The sequence below is a fragment of the Mastigoproctus giganteus genome, chromosome 8, assembly GCF_048544385.1.
Source record: "Mastigoproctus giganteus isolate SK-2022 chromosome 8, ASM4854438v1, whole genome shotgun sequence".
NCBI classification, from domain to species: domain Eukaryota; kingdom Metazoa; phylum Arthropoda; class Arachnida; order Uropygi; family Thelyphonidae; genus Mastigoproctus; species Mastigoproctus giganteus.
The window spans coordinates 25,503,083-25,522,326 of record NC_143582.1 but is presented as its reverse complement, the minus strand read 5'-3'; the positions used below and the strand labels follow the sequence as shown (position 1 = coordinate 25,522,326).

The 19,244-nt window shown below is 33.8% G+C and overlaps 1 protein-coding gene across 1 annotated transcript in view; it reads right to left on the bottom strand.

Moving 5' to 3' along the window:
• Positions 1–233: 233 nt before the first annotated feature.
• LOC150081381 (uncharacterized) overlaps positions 234–19,244 on the bottom strand; it is a 55,778-nt gene continuing 36,767 nt past the window's right edge. Inside the window, exons 8-10 of the mRNA XM_090379233.1 lie at positions 13,774–14,450; positions 13,454–13,571; positions 234–710 (exon numbers count right to left, since the gene is read on the bottom strand). Coding sequence (XP_090235359.1) covers positions 456–710; positions 13,454–13,571; positions 13,774–14,450 — 1,050 coding nt within the window. The 3' untranslated portion in view covers positions 234–455. The remainder of the gene's footprint in view (positions 711–13,453; positions 13,572–13,773; positions 14,451–19,244) is intronic.

Here is a 19,244-nt window from a genome sequence, read left to right as displayed (position 1 = left end):
TTATTTTAGGCTATTATAATTGTATGGCCAATTTCTATTTTGATTGCAGATTAAAATATTTACATTTTAATTAAACTATATATATTAACAAAGCTTGCTTAAATATTCTATGATTTATCAAATTTTGAACTATACATATACCCATACAGTCTATCGGAAAAGTTAAGAAAAAATATACAGTATTATCAGCATTACAGTTTATAAAATTCCTTTATATATATGTGTGTGTTTAAAAAAAATTTTGTAAATTTTTTCCTCTATAACATGTATTGTTCTGAAAGGCTCCTCCTAGTTTCCTTGGCACAATTGACTGCAGGACAATAAGTTTAACATGCCAATCAAAATAACATTCTCATCATTTAATGGTAATCAACAATTTAGTGATATGCATTTTTATATGCTATTTCTCATCTAAAGCTTGAAAATAGCTTTAGTACACTAAGTCATTAAAATGTTCACCCTTGTAACCATGCTACTAAAATTATTATAAAAATTAAGCCTACATTGATCTGGAGAACGTCTCCACTTGCAATTCGGCATTTCAATGTGTCAAAACGACTTGGATTTGATTTTACCAATTTTTCAAATTCTGCTTCCAAAATCTGTCCATCAAAATATGTAATATAATCATTAAATGGATATTCATAACCTTGATTACACTGGCATTTGTAACCACCTGCATCAAATCCACGTCCCAAGAGGGGTACACACTAGAAATAAAATAAAAATCTTGTAAGTAAAGACCAAAGAATTGCTGAATAAAAATTAAAAGAATACTAAAATAGAAAGTGGCATCAAACAAAATATTTTCGCTGTTATACTGTACACATAAAAGAACATACAAAAGATACTTTAACACGCTGAACTTAATATCAAAATTAGGAACCTGTTTGAATTACGCACACAAACCTTACTTTGTCTTTAGAATATTCCTTCTGGTTCATAGTTAAAAAAAAAAATATACATATATATATATATATGAGTGCAATAAAGTCCGCAAATTATGGGAAGTCTGCCGTGGCAAGAAATTTCTGGAAGAAGCAACATCAAATCTCCCCGGAGGATGCTGTCATCACAGATCATGCACAGGGGTTCTGGGACCGTAAATGGCTTGAGAGTTTACGTATTGGGGCAGCTAGCAATTCCATTAATAGAGACAAGGGTGTACGTTTACATCCCCTCTTGGAAACCGTGGTTCTTGGGCGAGATGAACGGTTTCAGCTAGCGCGCTCCCGAGCCATTTCCAGTTCCGGTGCATAAATGGGAAATTCCGGCCTTACTCCCGAGGAACCATGTAACGAGTGCCGTGGATCTGCTATTTAAGGATGTGCCACACAGCAGAAATATGCTGTTGAGAAAGGGGATCGCTATCTCTGAAAGCTCCAGTTGTTACGGTATTTTATTAATTGTTTTTATCGCTTTTATCATCATATTTTATATTTTTGTATTTTATTGTAAATTAAATCACATCAGTTTAGACTATTATATATTTTATTTTATTTCATTTAATTTTATACGCTCATATTTTATTTTATTGTAAATAAAGTGTTTTAGTTGCAGGATTGGAATTTGTTTATTTGAATACCGGCTGGTGTAAAGTCTAATTGTTCAACACATTCACTTAACTAAAGAATGAATGTCCAGTCATTGCCAAATTAAGAACAAAAATTATTCAGAATAGGTTTTAAGTAAAATATTCAATTGCAGAACACACTTCACTATACAAATTTGGTATGAATTTAATGCAAATTTAGAAGCAAAGGCCCCATGCTATGGGAGCTACAAAACATACTGTAATTGTACAAGTACAGTATAGTATCAGTCTGTATGCAGCAATGAAGCAAAGTAAGTTTGCTAATATATGCAGAGATTTATGCACTACTGAAATGGAAAGGTATATTGATTTAAAATGCATGCCATTCCTCAAATCACAGTATGGGGAATTTATATTTATATTTGAATGAACCTAGCATTCTAGGCACTAGTGCAGCAGTTCCCAATCAGTGGTTTACGAACCCCTGGGGGTTCACACTAAAAATTCTGCAATAGCGTCTGCCTAGATTTACATAGGTATATTTTTGTAAACTACAAAATAGTTTAATATTAATTTATGCAGTTCAGTTTAAAATTTATATTTAGTTGTGGCTTGGGTCATGCACCCTTACAGAGCAAGCATGCGCAACAGGATGTTAGTGGGGAGGATTGGGTGTGAATGCACCAATACGTATCACACCATTCAGTCACATGTCAGCCTAGTGACTAGGCCTTATAATTAGTTTATTATCTTACAGTATATCATTAAATAAATATGTTTTCCATACTAAATTTTTTTCATTCTCAAAGACCATTGTTATGTATAGGTAATGTATAATAAAAATTCAGAACTATGTATAATAATAATTATACTGTTATGTATAATAATAATTTTATATTATTATGCAATATCATTCATAAAAACATAGTACTGAAAATACTTTATAATAAAAATTCAGAACTATTATATGATTTCAGAGAATATCAGCTTGATGGTTCGCGATAAAAAATATTACATTGAAAGTGGTTCGCGAGTCAAAAAAGGTTGGGAACTGCTGCAATAGTGTATATTCGACTAGTTCTCATCTGTATATAGTTTTCAACATCTATTTGGTTAATTATACAAACAATGTACAGACCCCACTTGGGTCACCCAAATTAAACATAAATAAAAGAGATTACATAAAATGACAACAAAGCAACCATTTAGCCTTGCAGCAAGAACAAACTATTACACCACTACCACAAGTTACCATCCCCACCACTAGGAGGTCTCTTATCAAATGCTCTGAACTTTAAATAAAATAACACAATCAAGAGATTACATCATAGACCAATCAATGTTTAGCATCTCATTCGAGCGTGCCATACACAATATCATGGTTTATGTATTTACAATAGACTATCAAGAGACTATCACCTATTACTGGTATTACATTCATGTACACAATCAACACATCAGTCAATAAATCAAAAGTTTATGTACTCACAAGAGAAACTATCATCTATCATTATTCACATACACAAATTCAAAATTAGTCTCAACCAGAGACCCTCACAGGCAGGGAACCCTCCTGGTATCAATAACAAGAGATTTATGACAATAAACTAATCACTCCACACCCCAAAGTGATGCCCTCCATGATCTGCAGAGAAAGACAATAAATAGATAGTAGTTACCCAACTCCAACTATAAGGACATCACTCACTTTCCACACTGTCACTGGACTCATTGTCAATCCTATGTTTAAGCCCAGTGCTCTGTAATATTCTGGACAGTTCTTGTCAATTGGATCCTTCTTCTCCAGCAGTTGGCACAAGGGGTTTCTCTCACTTAGTACATGCCCTAAACGAGTATGGAGAATGGCACACATTTTTGGAGGGCAAATTAGAAATGCTGGATAATGTCAATAGTTTCAGTAAATACTTTTCAACATAACTGCAAGCAAAGTCAGATTTACCAGAGTTCTGTGACATGGTTGCTCCAGAGCCCAAAGTTGTGGAATCCCAGACTAATGCAATTACAGTTAGTCACGGATAAAAATACAGTAAACTCTGTAAAATCCAATACATTTTACAAAAAAAAAGTCCTTTCTAACATCCAGAAATATTACCAAAGCAATCCAGCACTTATATCAAAGATCACATTTTTTTTTTTTAAGAATCCATGCAAAAAAGATGACACCTAGCTCTTTATAAAATGCTGCAGTACTATTTTGTCCTTAAATCTTGCTGACCACAAAAATTAAGGCTTCACAATAAAACAAACTTGATTTTGCAACGAGTTGCCCTGTTATCACACTACTTTCAAACAGAAGGCTTCACCAAAAGGCTAATCAGCTATTTGTTTAAAGATGAGACTACTATGACAGTCTGTTTCAGGACCAACTGGTCCCTTATCAGATAGTAGACTGATATCTACAGTGGTAAAGTTGTTCGATGCGACCAGTAAATGTGGTATATGAAAAGGTTTTCGAAGTTGTGATACAAATAAAACTTTGTTTTGTCTAAGTGTGGTCATGAAAGACCACCTGTTGTTTGATGAGGCGCTCATTAGTGCTGAAACACTCATAGCAGCCCTTTAAACAAATAGTCTGTTAAACATTTGGCTCACTCATCTGTTTGAAAGTAGTGCAGTATCAGGGCAATTCATTACAAAAGCAAAGTTTGTTCTGCAATGAGAATTAAGACCATTCCATTATCAATGCAGTTTAAATCCCACTGGCCACAAAAGCAGATGAAAGGAACATTGAAAATGTCCAGCACTGGAAAAATATGCTTCTTTAAATTTTTGGTTAATCTCTTCCATAAACAGTGACTTACTGACATGTACAAATGATAGATTCCATACAATCAAGTTTTTTTTTTTTTTTTTTTTGCCATCATCATAACTAGTCACACAGCTCATCAGTGCATAACTAAAGCAGAGAGAAAAACAACAGGTGGCTCAAGATCACTGACTTGGCTGCCTGCTCTGTACTAATGTTATAGAAGTGAAGGCCTAGTGAGTAATCATGAGCAGACTTGTTTATATCTCTGCTATAATTAATAGTGGCAAAAAGGTAACTTAGTGATCTTTGTTATTATGTGTGAGAAATTGAATTTCTCCACAGTACATTTTTAAAAGTAAAATATTTAAATTGACAGTTTTCCTCATAATAATAATTATTCCTGAAAAAGAATAGTTAAATTTTTCTTATTTTCCATTGTGAAAGTATTTTTTCTCTGAATAACATCCATTGATATTCTGACAACATTTTCTCCATGTTTATTATCATTTGTTTGCATTTAACAAATTGAGCTGCTGTTTACATTTTAACCAGTAATACTGTCTTTTAGTAAATATAAATGTTTAAATAAGTTTAATTGTTAGTCCTTAATATTCAAGAGCTTGCCTAAATAAATTTAAATATATCTTAATATTCCTATAAAATTGCTCAACCACTAGGTATATCTCTGTAAAATCTGGAAAATTTTAAACTACACGATATCCTAATGGTGTAGATTTTAAAGAGTTTACTGCATTTTCACCAAGGTCCCAGGCTACCTAAATCAAACACTGGTTTCAAAAACTAATGTCTATTGTCAAAAAAGAAAAGATTCTCTTCAAAATCTTTTCTGAATTAATGCTCCTGGTCATTCTGATCTCAGTGATAATATTCAGGTGTTGTTCCTCCCAATACCCTATTACTCCTCCATCCCACAGAATAAAGATTTATTAACATTTACAGCTTATTATCTGTGCTGAACCTTCTCCAGGCTTATCAGTAAATGTGATACAGACGATGACCTCAACACCACAGAATTCTGGCACTAGTTTAACATAAAGATAACGCCTGAGATAAACATTCCATATTATATGAATGACTTGGCTGTTGTTGGCTGTTTGGAATTTTTTAGAGCAACTACTTTGGTCACGGTATGCCAGTTCATAAGGTCTGCTGCATATTGTTCTGTACAAGTGTGTTCACTCTGATCAATTTGATTACTGTCTGGATTGAAAACCAATAAGTATTTATGGAAGAACTCTGCTTGTTCTCTCCATGATCAGCTAACTATTGCCCTACTGAAGAGGCCTTTAAGAATTTCTATAGTCTCCAATGGGATGTGAAATCAGACCTCTCTAAATGAATGGCAAATGGTGGAACTATTGAATAGTAACAGGAGATGTATGAACGACACATAGAAGAAACTCTGACATAAGGTAGTAAATGATGTAAAAGGCTTCACAGTGAAGAATGATGTTACTGATGTGTGGAAGAATTGTTGTAAGAATTACACTGGAAGGAGTTCAGCAACAAAAAACCCTTTGCAAGGAATCACAGTAAAGTCCTAGGAGGCTGAGCCTGTGAGAGATTAAAGCAGTGGTTTTCAACCTTTTTTTTAATAATGGCACCACTAAGTAATTTATTTTATTTTGTGGCATCCCTACCCAATTTTCTTCCCATTAGATGCAATTCTCTTTCTGTATATATACTGTATGTATTTCATTCAATCACTAATGGACATATGTTTCTTTTTAATGAATCCAAGGTTCTTAATAAACAGCATGAATATTTTAAATTATTAATTGCTGAAACATTAGAAATGAGATTAAATGTTAATTCTATTAATATATGCAAACCTTATAATATTTCGGACTTGTGGATGCTTACGTGCATGCATGCATGAATAGCAATTCATACATTGGTTTATATAAATAATCTTGTGTCAAGTGTCGTTAATTTGATATAAAACGGGAGATATCGTTCGCGAATCACTTTTGTACTTCTTGTGAACACGGTAACAAACCGAATACGGTGGTCTCTTAAAAGAAGTTAAATAACAATTTTAAAGTTTAACTTATGTGTGAATTAATTTATTTGTGTCATTGTTTTTAGAATTCTCATGATGGCTTGTGGTGTTGGTTGGTTTTTGGAGGTTGGTGGCCGCCATCTTTCTGTGATTCTTTCTGATTTCCTTGATGTGATGTGAGAGTTGAAGGCATGCTTATTTTAATTCATAGTTATTTTAACTTGATTCATTTATGACTATACATGGGGGGGATAAGTTCGTATTATAATCATTCGCGATTGAGTGTTGAGAGATTAACAGTCCTACTCAAAGGTATGAGGTTTTCATCTATAATTTAAAATTATTATAATAATAATAAGACTCATTGGGCTTCACAGTCCCTTTTGATTTGAATTAGTAACTGTATGTATGTGTACGTGTATATATATATATAACATTGATAAAAATAATCAGGTTACTGAATGACAAAGTAAACAAGCAAAGTATTAAAACAAAATTATTAAACTGTATCATGGATCCTGGGTACTACTAGTTACAGTAGAGAAACCCCAGCAACCATAATGAAATATAGACATATGTTTATATTCAGTGTATAGGGAAGGGATGCGGACCTATCAATTGTAATTACCATGGAAAAATTGAGAAGGCCTGTAAGGTGAAGGAGATGACCTGAAATAAACTGATTAACATAAAAATAATAGCGATGATAACAATGTTACCTAAAGTAGTGGGTCCTAGGGCTTTAACTACTTCTTCAAAGGGATGGCAACCAAAACTGTAGGAGCCCTGCTTATTGTGGTGGCTCCTACAGTTTGGCTGCCGACCCTTTGAAAAAGTAGTTAAAGCCCTAGGACCTACTACTTTAGGTAACATCGTTATCATCATTATTATTTTTATTTTTATCAATTTTATTTCAGGTTATCTCCACCTTACAGGCCTTCTCAATTTTTCCATGGTAATTACAATTGATAGGTCGGCATCCCTTCCCTATACACTGAATATAAACATTGGTCTATATATATATATATATACACAGTGCTTTTTTTTGTAAAAAAAATAGGTGCCAGTACTCATTCTTTGCTATCAGGAAAAATTGAAAATTAAAAGGACATGAAAAGTACAGTACTCTAAAAAATTATTTCCTGATGTTGTTACTTAGTAGTAATGTTTTTGGAATCAGAACAACAAATTAAGTTTATTAACACAGTTTACTAAGCATAAATTTATTATTCAAATTCTGTCTATCTTGTTAACTCCTCTGATTGTTTCGTCATCCCAGAGTATAAACAGAAAATTTATTTATTTAAGTATATAAAAAATAAGTAATAAGTAAAAAAATAAGTAAAATAATTTCATAATAAAGTTTTTATAGAATATTCCAAATTTTTATTGAGTTCTCATCCAACACACTATGCCGACTTCTTACTGTTTGTGTCTGTTGCTGAATGACGTTTCCGAAGCAGCCACGAATTGACATATTTGCTGGATCGAAGTGTGTCACTGGTGGGCCTACAATTTTAAGAAATATTAGTGAAGAAACTTTTTGTCATCAATGAAGCTCTGGTTGGGCTGACGATCAGATTCATTTGTGAAAATCCTCATTCACATTCATTCAATGAAATTGGTATCGTATTCAGAGTTTTCATCAAATGCTCTTCAATTTTTCCAAAAACCGTCTTTTCGATTAGATATCCCCGAAATGGACGAATTATATCACTTTCATTTTACTGAAGCCTAATTGACAATTTTCTAAATTCATTCTCACCAAATGCCAACATTTCATGTTTAGAAGGTTTACTACCTTCATTGTTGTCATTTTCCTTCTCTCATCATCGATATTGTCACTTGTTCTTAAATTTGAATTTTTCTTTCTTTTTTTTTTTAACTGACCAAAAATGTCAGTGTCATTTGGATAGCCAGCTACTGTGACCATTGTTGTCATTTTCCTTCTCTCATCATCGATATTGTCACTTGTTCTTAAATTTGAATTTTTCTTTCTTTTTTTTTTTTAACTGACCAAAATGTCAGTGTCATTTGGATAGCCAGCTACTGTGACCATGTAAACAGAGATAGGGAAAATTTACAGAAAAATGTGGATAACGCACTTCCACAAAACAACAGATGATTATTTGTTGGGGTAAAAGTAAATCACTCTCTCCTAATTCTTGAACAGGATGCTTACAGTTGATTCCCAGCAGTGTCCAACCTACGACCCGTGCAAAAAGTGAATTGAAACAGCATTTTAAATTTTGCTAATTAAAAAAAAATTTTCTCATTAAGTGAGCATCTAAAGGCAAAAGTAAGGTTTTTTTTGGAAAACAAAAGAAAGCCATATTTTTATAATTTTAATAAACTCTAAAAAATAAATTACTGACATAGATTTGTTACACATAAAAGTATTGGGAATTTGCCTTTTTTTATATATATTCAGGCAATAAAAAACGGTAACATGAAAACAGAAACTTTCTTTTATATGTAACAAGATATAGAAAATGTAACACTAATATTTCTCTAATCACTCAGTCCCAAAACCTGAAAGAATTCTAACTTGAATATGTCCCTCATATGAGAAAAGGTTGGACACCACTGCAGAAGGTGAACCAGAGCGTCCACTGGGAATACCTCTTTATCTGCTCATTGTTGACCAGCGCGACTTCTCTGTATCTGCGACAGGTGGCCGGATAGGTTTTACCAGGTACCACTAAGTTGTAGAATGGTAATCCCTTTAGCCTTCTCAATTCTTGCTTAGCGGCAGCACTAATTTCCTAAATTGCCTGAAGGCCAGAAGTGCGAACAGTGTGTACGCAGTTAAGTCTCTCCTAAGCCGTTTGTTATATGAAAATTTTCTTCGCTCAACTGAAACTATTTTAAATGTAATTTCCAAGGGGATTAAAAAAAAAATTCACTCTAAAAGGAGTTTGTTAAACAAAGGTCTGACTGAGTAATTTAGAATTCTAAAAATGGTTATAAAGTTTTATATAGAAGATATCTTAACAATAGACAGTTAGATGCAAATTTTGTTAACTTTAAGCTTATTTGAAAAGTAGGTAAACATGCAAAAAAATTTACGGAATATTACAAATTTCAAAATGTACAGCATCCAAATGTCATACGTCACTGTTAATAAAGGTGCCGGTACGCCGTACCTTCTCAAAAAAAGCCCTGCACACATATATATATATATATATATATCCGATAATTCAAAATAAAACAAGCTAGTAGTATGGCAAAAAATGTAGAGCGAAAAATTAACATAAAAATAACGTAAAATAAAATAAACCAAACAGGGAGGGGAAAGTAAAGGTAATAAGACAAACAGTAGCCGATAGTCCCCTATATATAATTTAGCACTTTAAATCCAATTAATAAAACCGATATAAAATTTAAAATAATGCCAATTATAATATGATTTAGCGGTACCCCCCTCGAAGGTACCAGTTCCGAAAAATGTGAAATATCACCAAAAAAGGAGTTAAAAGAACTACTAAAAGAATATCAAAATATCAATATCAAAAGTTAGGGCTGTAAGACAGATGAGGAAGACATTTGACATTAATGCTGGCTAAGTATTCGATGGTATGAGCAATGTGATGCCTTGCATTGATGTAGCATTCACCCACCTGTGTTTGTTGTTGTTGTTTGTTATTTGGTTTTTAGGAGCATTAGCAACTAAGGCCATATTGCTCCGGGAATATGTGGTGGTCATTCCCTGACCTTTCCGCATCCTCCGTATTTGGTGGTGACGGGCTTGAAACCCACCTGTGTGCAGTTGTTTGCAAAGAACGTGATCCCACAAAGTGTGTGGTACAGTTCTGTAGTAAGGTCTGGTAACAGTCGTATGACATGGTACAACATGCTGGTAAACCATTCCTTGAATGTCAAAAAAAGAGATGACTATAACCTTTCCTGCAGAAGCCACAAATTTTTCTTTTTTTCAGTGTTGGCGATAATGTAGACCTCCAAACAGAGCTTTGTTACTCTAGGTCGAAATGATGAAGCCATGTTTCACCTGTCGTTATCATCTCAGGCAGAACCTCGCCATTTTCAGTAACCATCCGTTGCAGCTCCTGACAAACCTCCATGCGAACTTGCTGTTGGTCAGGTGTGTGTAGTCTTGGAGCCCAGTGTACACAAACATGAGTCACTTCTTATAAGCAAATGGTTATGGAGAACACCATGTGTGATTCCTACTGATATTCTCAACATCTCTGCCAGTTCCCTTACTGTTATATGACAATCTTCTCTCAAGATTACAGAATCAGTGTTTATGGTTTCTGTGGTGACAGCAGTGGTTAGAGCTCCAGGATTGCTGATTTTTGTGATTGAATCATGTCCATCTTTAAACATTTTAAACCACCAGCGAGCTGTGCCACATGGAAGCACAGGTTCACTATAAACCTCTTTTTAATGTCTCATATGCTTCGGCTGATGTTTTCTTGAGACAGAAAATTTCAGAGCAGTATACTGTTCCTCATGTATTGTGTCCATTATTACATAAGTGAAACCGAACAAGCATAAACTTGACTGGCTGCCAAGGTCACACTGTGTGCATGAGTCACCTGCGTAATTGCTATGTGATGCAGCTTGGTTTTATCTTAAATTCTGCAGCTCAGCTAAAAATATCAAGCAGTACAGTAGTTCATTAAAAATTATGATCATTCTTTATTGAACAGCCCTCATGTATATATATCCAGTTGTTTTTCTGGCATGCAACTCCTAGATACAACCAGTGTTGATTCTACCTTATTTGCAATTCCTATCCTTTTTAGAACTGTGTATTTCTTGTGAATAATTTTGGCCTTTCTCATGTTTGTGATCTTTATGCCAATTTCTTTACTCACTGCATTTGCCTACTATAACCTTTCTTCTACTTCACATTTATCATGCTCTATTAGGATGATATTATATACCAATCTTAATGACTCAGCATTTCTCCAGCTACATTAATTCCTCATCCACATTTTGGAATGTATGTTCCAAAGTAGTTGTAAAAATGTTTGGAGTGTCTCCTTGCCTAAAGTAGTTTTCATTCAGTATTTGTTATCTGTATCAGTTGGATAAAAGATGTTGCTTTATTATAAACACATTTTGAAATTCTGGAGTAAAATTACTGTACTCTCTGTTCTTGAAATACTTGAAGCATGGCCTTTGTAAATAGAATTAAGCATTATCTCATAATAAATACTAGGTGCGGTGGCAGTTGAAACTGGGTGCCTTTTTTAAATTATCTGATTTATTGTCACAGAAACACCCCTGATTCCAACTTGTTCTCTTTGATGCTAACTATTCAAAATCTTTTCCAGCTGCATTATAATGTTACTGAAGAGTTTGCATACCTGAAAAAACATATTTATTGGTCAATACTTTATAGTCCCATTTTTCTCAGTACAATTATGAAAGTTCTAACCTAGGAAAATCAAATCAATGGTTAAGTTCCTGACAATGCTGAACATATTGTAAGATTATGGATATCAGAATTAGACAAAGGATTATGATTGAAGAACATGTTTAATCGTGTTATCCAAGCATAAATTTATAATATAAAGAGATATTAAAAGTTAGTGTGGCTACAACAAATAACAAATAACTTCCTTTAACAGGCATGCAGTACCTGTCAATGAACAGTACCAACATTTCTTCCTCAAAGATGTTTAATTTTACTAAAAGTTTGGCTCATAATGATAAGAAGCAAGATCAATGACAAAGCTTTTTCAGACCTGAGAATGAGCATTAATTTCTTATGTGTAAGTGTACGGCAACAAAACTGCCTCTTTGTTGCACTTCAAATAACAGAAGACAAATAAATATCATTATAATTCTCCTAATAGAAGTATAATGCTATTTATTTGTAATATGGTGCCACTCCATAAATAGCAATTTCAATGATTGCTATCATTGAAATGGCCATTTATGATTGCAATTAGTGCACGCAATTTGGATGGATTTCACTGCTGAGGTAACAACCCTCCCACTGCTTGGCCTCCTACTAATGAGGTAACAAGTGCCAAAACAATCACTTGCAAGGTGGCACTACATTATAAATAAAAAGCATTATATTTCTTTTAAGAAAAGTACCACTTATTTAAAGTGCATTACTGAAACAATTTGTTGCAGTAGTCCCATACATGAGAGGAGAGATAAGTGTCATTTGAAAAGACTTTTACATTTTTTCTGCAAACTTGGTTTGCAACTTGCCTGTCTTAGTACCTGTAAAATGAAAAATAAAGCTTTTCAGAATAGGTGGCATAATCGTGTGCAATGAGTTCATCAGATATTCTGTAAAAACTGTATCCATTTAAAATGACTGGTTCTAGATCATGTGTCAACTCCTTGAAATATCAACAATGACTGGTTCTTAATGATGAAAGGCTGACCTATCTGAATGACAATGTAAAAAAAGCTGGATACCCTTGATGTTGAATATGGGATGCTGCTTCAGATTTATTTGCCTTAGAATTGGCAAAACAGCACTTCCTTTTTGTGCCTTCATATCATGAATCATAAAATTCTCATTTACATTAACATTGAAATTCTCTTTTTTTGCAACATTTAAAATGTCTATTTTCTCTGCTAAATTCACCTCAGTTCTTTCATTTTACCTCTTTGCATGTGGATAGATTTCACCACAATGTAGCATGGCTGTGATATTCAATAAATATCACTACCATGGTACTGTAGTGACAGTGATAGATCAAAATTCAAAATCAAAATACTGGCACAAAAGTAACATAACATAAAGTTACAGATCAGGAAAAAAAAAGCAACTGAGTACCCAAAAAAAAAAATTCAAAAATGAGCAGCGATAAGAAAACAGATAAAGCAACAGAACAAACTGTAAATAAAAATTAAAAAAGTAGAAATCGAATACAAAACTTTTACCTCCCAATGCCATATATGAATACAACATTCTGATTAACTGTGCTAGAATATGGGAGGGGAAGGTGAGTGAGAGAAAGAAATAATAGCTTCCTTTATTGGAAAACACTGTTTCACAATTAAAAATGGCTAAAACCAAATAAGAATCTGCAAACTGTGTAACAGCTGAAATTTGTTTATAATGAATGCTTGTTTATAATCAATAATACACTTATGAATTAAGATAAACTTTCATAAAACAAGGCCATACCCTTGAAGATAACCGGTCACACTTATGAGTATCCTTGAAAGCATTACGAACAAAGTAATCGTCATCGCACTGGTTAATATCTAGTTCTTCTATGTTCATCGATACAACCACAGCTCCTCTATATAAAAATAATATGAATCACAAGATGAACATTTTATTTATCAGATCATTAATGAAATTTCATTAGTGATCTGATAAATTTATTCAGATCATTAATTTTTTATCAGTCAAACCTAATAACTCTTGAAATAAACTAGTTATGAAACATGACAAAAAAATTTCTATATCAAGTTAACATTATTTTCATATAAAACACTTACTTAAATTCTAGTCTACTTTTAATCTTGTCCCAGCCAAAGAATGGTGCTGCATATGTGAGAAGCCACATATTATGTAGACCACCGCAGTCAAAATAGGGTGAAGTCCAATAACCATGTTTCAGTTCTGCAGCCTTATACTGTAATGGATAATGGTCGTAACGAATAGGGTAAAGACCAGAGGAATTGTAACGGATTTTAATTTTAGTGGTATATGTCTGTAGGTCATCTGTATTGGCAGCCCACCTAATTTTCAGTTTCTTGAACCAGTCTTTATGCAAATATGAACTCTTGCCATTCTGTCGTGCCATATCTTCCACAAAAAAGTTCCGAACATTTCTCGTTTTTCGAAATGCATATGGTGCAAACAAAGTTCTGTTAGGGAACTGATTTGTGTCAAAATAAGCTCCACATCCCTGAATCTTTTCATCACTTATTACAGTAGAAAGTACCTCACCAATGATTTGGTCAACAGTCAAAGGTCTATCAGGAACTCTAAATTCTGCAAATAATTCCTTTGGATCAACTATCTGAAGAAATGCAGATATGAAGTTGGCTAATCGGAGTGCCATGTGAGCTTCATTTTCAAACTGAATTTCTTTTCCATAAGCAATATCCCCTCTCAATACCAGCCTATCCGGATATTTTTGACCAATTTCCTCGCAGGTTGATTCAGTAACCTGTTAAAATTAAATCAAATATGATTCAATTATGCAATTGTTATAAAAAACACACATTATAAATAGCAAAATGAGCAAAACCAAGAACAGAATACAAAGTAGCATACAATTATATTCAGGGGCCACAACTGTTACCAGATACGGTTTTGGTAACAGGAATTTATATAATTTTTGTTTATATATTTATCTTGGTTTTAAAATTAAAAACTCAACAAAGAGGCTTAATTTTTCACACATTTACTATTTTTACTACAGCCCCAACTGAGGAGGCCCTCAGAAATTTCTCCAGTCTATCCAAACCTTTCCAAGCGAGTAATAAGTAATAAAACCACTATACTATCACAGAGGACCTTATTTTAATTAATTAAACTATCTTGAAGTGTAGTAAATTCATAATGGACTTTCAAATTGACAGGATGTCACTGCATATTATATATTATTCTGCATTTTTTATATAAAATTAACAGCAGTTAAGTTTATTACAATATGGATTTCACATTCTTTAAAAACAGTTAGTATTAATTATGCATTAGCATTAGTTAACATATATAAATATTTAAAACATACTGAATCATCTCTTCCCTCTTAAACAAATTAATTTACAATACTGGTATTATATATTGATGTAAACAAAGTGCAAGTATGCCCTAATTCAGCATTCATTAAGATACATGAAATATGTTTATCAAACTTGTAGTCTGCAAATTGTGACTATAGTTAAACAGTATATTATTATAGGTTTCAGACAATGAGTTAGTTATAAAATCATTTAAAAGTATGTAAAACTTAACTGATGGAAGCTATAAGATGCACTTTTTTCCCTTATAAATATCTTAAAAAATCGCTCTGCATCTTAGAAGCCGAAAGTGGCAATACAACACATATGCAAAACCGAGAGTTAACATATATAGTTAATGGATAGTTAACTACTATACGTTAGTACACTTTTCAGTAATTACCAGGCTGTTGTTGGAGTAACAAGTGAATTCCAGTTAAACATTTAACCCTAATCAATGGCAGATGCATCAAGAAGGCAAAATTACACTATTGGATTAAGCTAAAAATAGTACAATATGCCAAAGAACACGGGAACAGAGTAACAGAACGAAATTTCTGACCACCTACTGAGAAGATGATTCATCAATGGAGGAAGCAGGGAGTTTTATTACAAGAAGCTGATAAAACAGAGCAAAATCTTCATAAAATTCCACCTAAATGGCCAAATTTGGGAGAAAACCTGTGTAGTTGGATAATGAAACTTAGACATCGGTATTGCAGTGAGTACTAAAATGATAATAGTAGAAGCACGGAAACAAGCAGCTGATATCAGGATACATGACTTTAAAGGAACTGAATCTTGGTGTTATCGCTTCATGAAAAGAAACGGGTTAAGTTTACGCACAAGAACTAGAATAGAATAGCCCAGAGAATGCCTGCTGAGTACTAACAGAAAATATTAGATTTCCATAAATCTGTCCTTAATGCTAGAAAACAAAACAACTACGAACTTAGCCAAATCGGGAATATGGATGAAATTTCATTGACGTTTGATGTGCCATCCAATAAAACTGTAAATCTGAGAGGGCAAAAATCTATAACCATTAAAACCACTGGACATGAAAAGACACACTACACCGCAGTTTTAACTTGTCGTGTTGATGGGACCAAATCTGCCAATGTTAATTTTTAAAAGAAAAACTTTACTGAAAGATAAACTGCCAAATGGAATTCATGTACTTGTACAACTGAAGGGATGGATGGATGTATCAAGAATTGATGGATGGATGTATGTATCAAGGATTGGTTTGCAAAAGTTTGGTCCAAGCATCCTGGTGGCCTACTGCGTAAAAATGCCCAACTAGTATGGGATCAATCAACTGTCCGAAATGATGAACACAGAATTGGTGGTAATTCCAGGTGGCTTAACTTCCCAGTTACAGCCGTTAGATGTCCGCATCAATAAGCCATTCAAGAATAACATGTGGGAGCAATGGAATAAATGGAAAATGGAAATCCATCAATAGGACAAATGTGTGAATGGGTGCTGAAGTAATGGCATGATGTTGAGACTGAAATTGTGGTCAAGTCCTTTAAAAAATGTGGTATAAGTAATGCAATGGATGGCACTGAACAGTTTATTGTATGAGAGTGATACTAGTGAAGAGGATGATGATTATGATGATGTTGAGGATAATGATGATCAAGTCAGTAATGAATAGGAAGTTGAATAATATTACAATTTTTTTTTTTTTGGCTGATGCTGCATAAGCTCATACACTTGCTTTCTTGCATCACATGCCACTATTAACTACTACTACTACAATAATAAGAGTAACAAACGATCTTATACCTTTCTTTACTGGCTTTTGGGTTTTATTTTTATTGAATTTTAAATTTCCATTGTATTAATAATAATTTTTTTTTTTCAAAAGTTCTTTCTTCTTAAATTTACTGTTCCAAAATTAGGGGGGGTCTTATAAGCCTTCAAAAATATGGTATATTAAAGGAGGCAGCAAAGGAAGTAGGCAAACCTTAGTCATAATTACGAGAGCATCCTTGGATTTAGGGAAGGTCTCTATGGACTGGAGATGTGCAAATATATCCCCAATTCACAAAGGGGAATCAAAGGGTGACACAAATAATTACAGACCTGTTAGTTTAACTTCTGTTCCAGGAAAAATAATGGAATCACTAGTAAAAAAAGTAATGCACAATCATCTAGACATGGCTACAATTATACTTCACACAGCATGGGTTTGTTAAGAGAAAATCTTGTTTGACCAATTTGATTGGTTCATACATTGTGGTCACAAAGGAACTGGATGCAGAAAATAATTTTGATATCCCATACTTGGATTTCAGGAAAGCTTTATACTGTTGCACATAAATGAATGCTGTACAAATTGGAGCAGTATAGCATTAAGAGCGAGTTGCTACTATGGATACAGGAATGGTCGAGCGGGAAAAGACAGAGTGGTAATCAATGGACATTACTCTTTGTGGACTCATGCTTTTACTGGAGTCCCCACAGTTTGGGTGTTTTGGTGTTGGGCTCATTGTTTTCTACATTAATGATACCGATGAAGGCATATCAGGCTTAATGTCCAAGTTTGCAGATGATACAAAGGTTGGCAGGGTTGTTAATGACAGTATGCTGCATTTTTACTAGAGAGTATTTTAATGACAGTACGCTGCAACTTTACTAGATCCCATTGCAGTAGCAACAGGATGAGAAATGGCAATTGAAGTTTAACATTGATAAATGCAAAGTACTGCATATGGGTAACAGTAACCCTAGAGTAATGTACCAACTGTGTGGTACTACACTCTGGGTAATGGAAAATCAGAAATACCTGTGGGTAACTGTGCAGTCAAATACAAGGTTCTCTGAACAATGCAGACAGGCTGTCAGGATGGCTCATGGGGTTTTTGTCAATGGTATACAGGAATTTTGCTAGCAGATATAAAGAGGCAATTATTCCACTGTATTAGGCAATTGTCCGGCCACATTTTGGATATTGCATACAGGTTTGGAGGCCTCATTTTGGGAAGGATGTTTAACTGCTGGAACGAGTACAGTGAATGGCAAAGAGATTGGTGAGCGGAACAAAGGGGTGCTTACTAAGAAAGGCTCCAGTTCTGCAAATTACAGCATCTGGAGACTAGGCACCTGTAAGGCAATCTGGTTGAGGTATTTAATGCTTTGAATGGATTCAGCAAACTCAATGCTGATGGAATTCGTCCTCTTGCTCAGACCACACACGAGGAGACACAAATTCTAATTCAGGAAGGACAGTTGCAGAATACATATGTGGAAGTTTGCCTTTAGCCAATGGTGGTTGATTGTTGGAACAAACTTTGGTCTGTTTTGGAAGTTGACAGTTTAAATAAATTCAAAGAACTAGACAAACTACTGGAAGGAATGAATAGGTGAAATGAGGAGTCTCTCTTTTTTTTTTTTTCTTTTTTTTTTCTGTGGCTGATGCTGTATAAGTTTGCTTTCTTGCATCATTTGCTACTGCTAATGTGAATGCTAAATAATAAAAACAATACAAAGCATTTAATCACCTTCTATAAGGTGATTATAAATTCCTCCTTGTGAAAACAATTATTAGGGGCATTCTTATATAAAACTTAATTCATCTAAGATGCAGTTAACTCTAAATTAAAATGAATGTGAAACACTTAGTGAACTCTACTACAATATTAAAAAAAAAAAAAAAAAGTACTACATTCTACCTAGCGGTTCTTACATTTTGTTGATAGAAATAATATCACTGTTTTAAAAACCATCTATATAGCTGAAACAGATCAATGCTTGTAAACAATTTGTCCAGAATTTTGAAGTTGTTTTTGTGAGTTAAACTTGAAATATATACAAGTATAGCTTAGAAAGATGAATTCTTTGCTTGTTTTTTTTTTAGTTGAGAATTCATAAGAAATAGAATCCTATTTTCTAGTTCTTAAGGCAGGCTCTGTATATGTTTGCCGTAATGACTCTACACTTAGATGCAAGCAAACTGGGTGTGCAAGTGAATTTATTCAAACTACCCACTTCCACAACAACAGATGGAAGTTTGTTCCAACAATCAACCACCTGCTAGCTGAAGACAAACTTCCACACTTCTATCCTACAACCATCCTTCCCCGAACTGAATTTATATCCCCTCATGTGTAGTATCAGCAAGAGGAAGAGTGCCATCAATGTTGAGCTTAAACAATAGATTCAAGGTCTTAAACACCTCAATCAGATCTCATTGCAGATGCCTCGACTCCAAATGGTGCAATTTACAG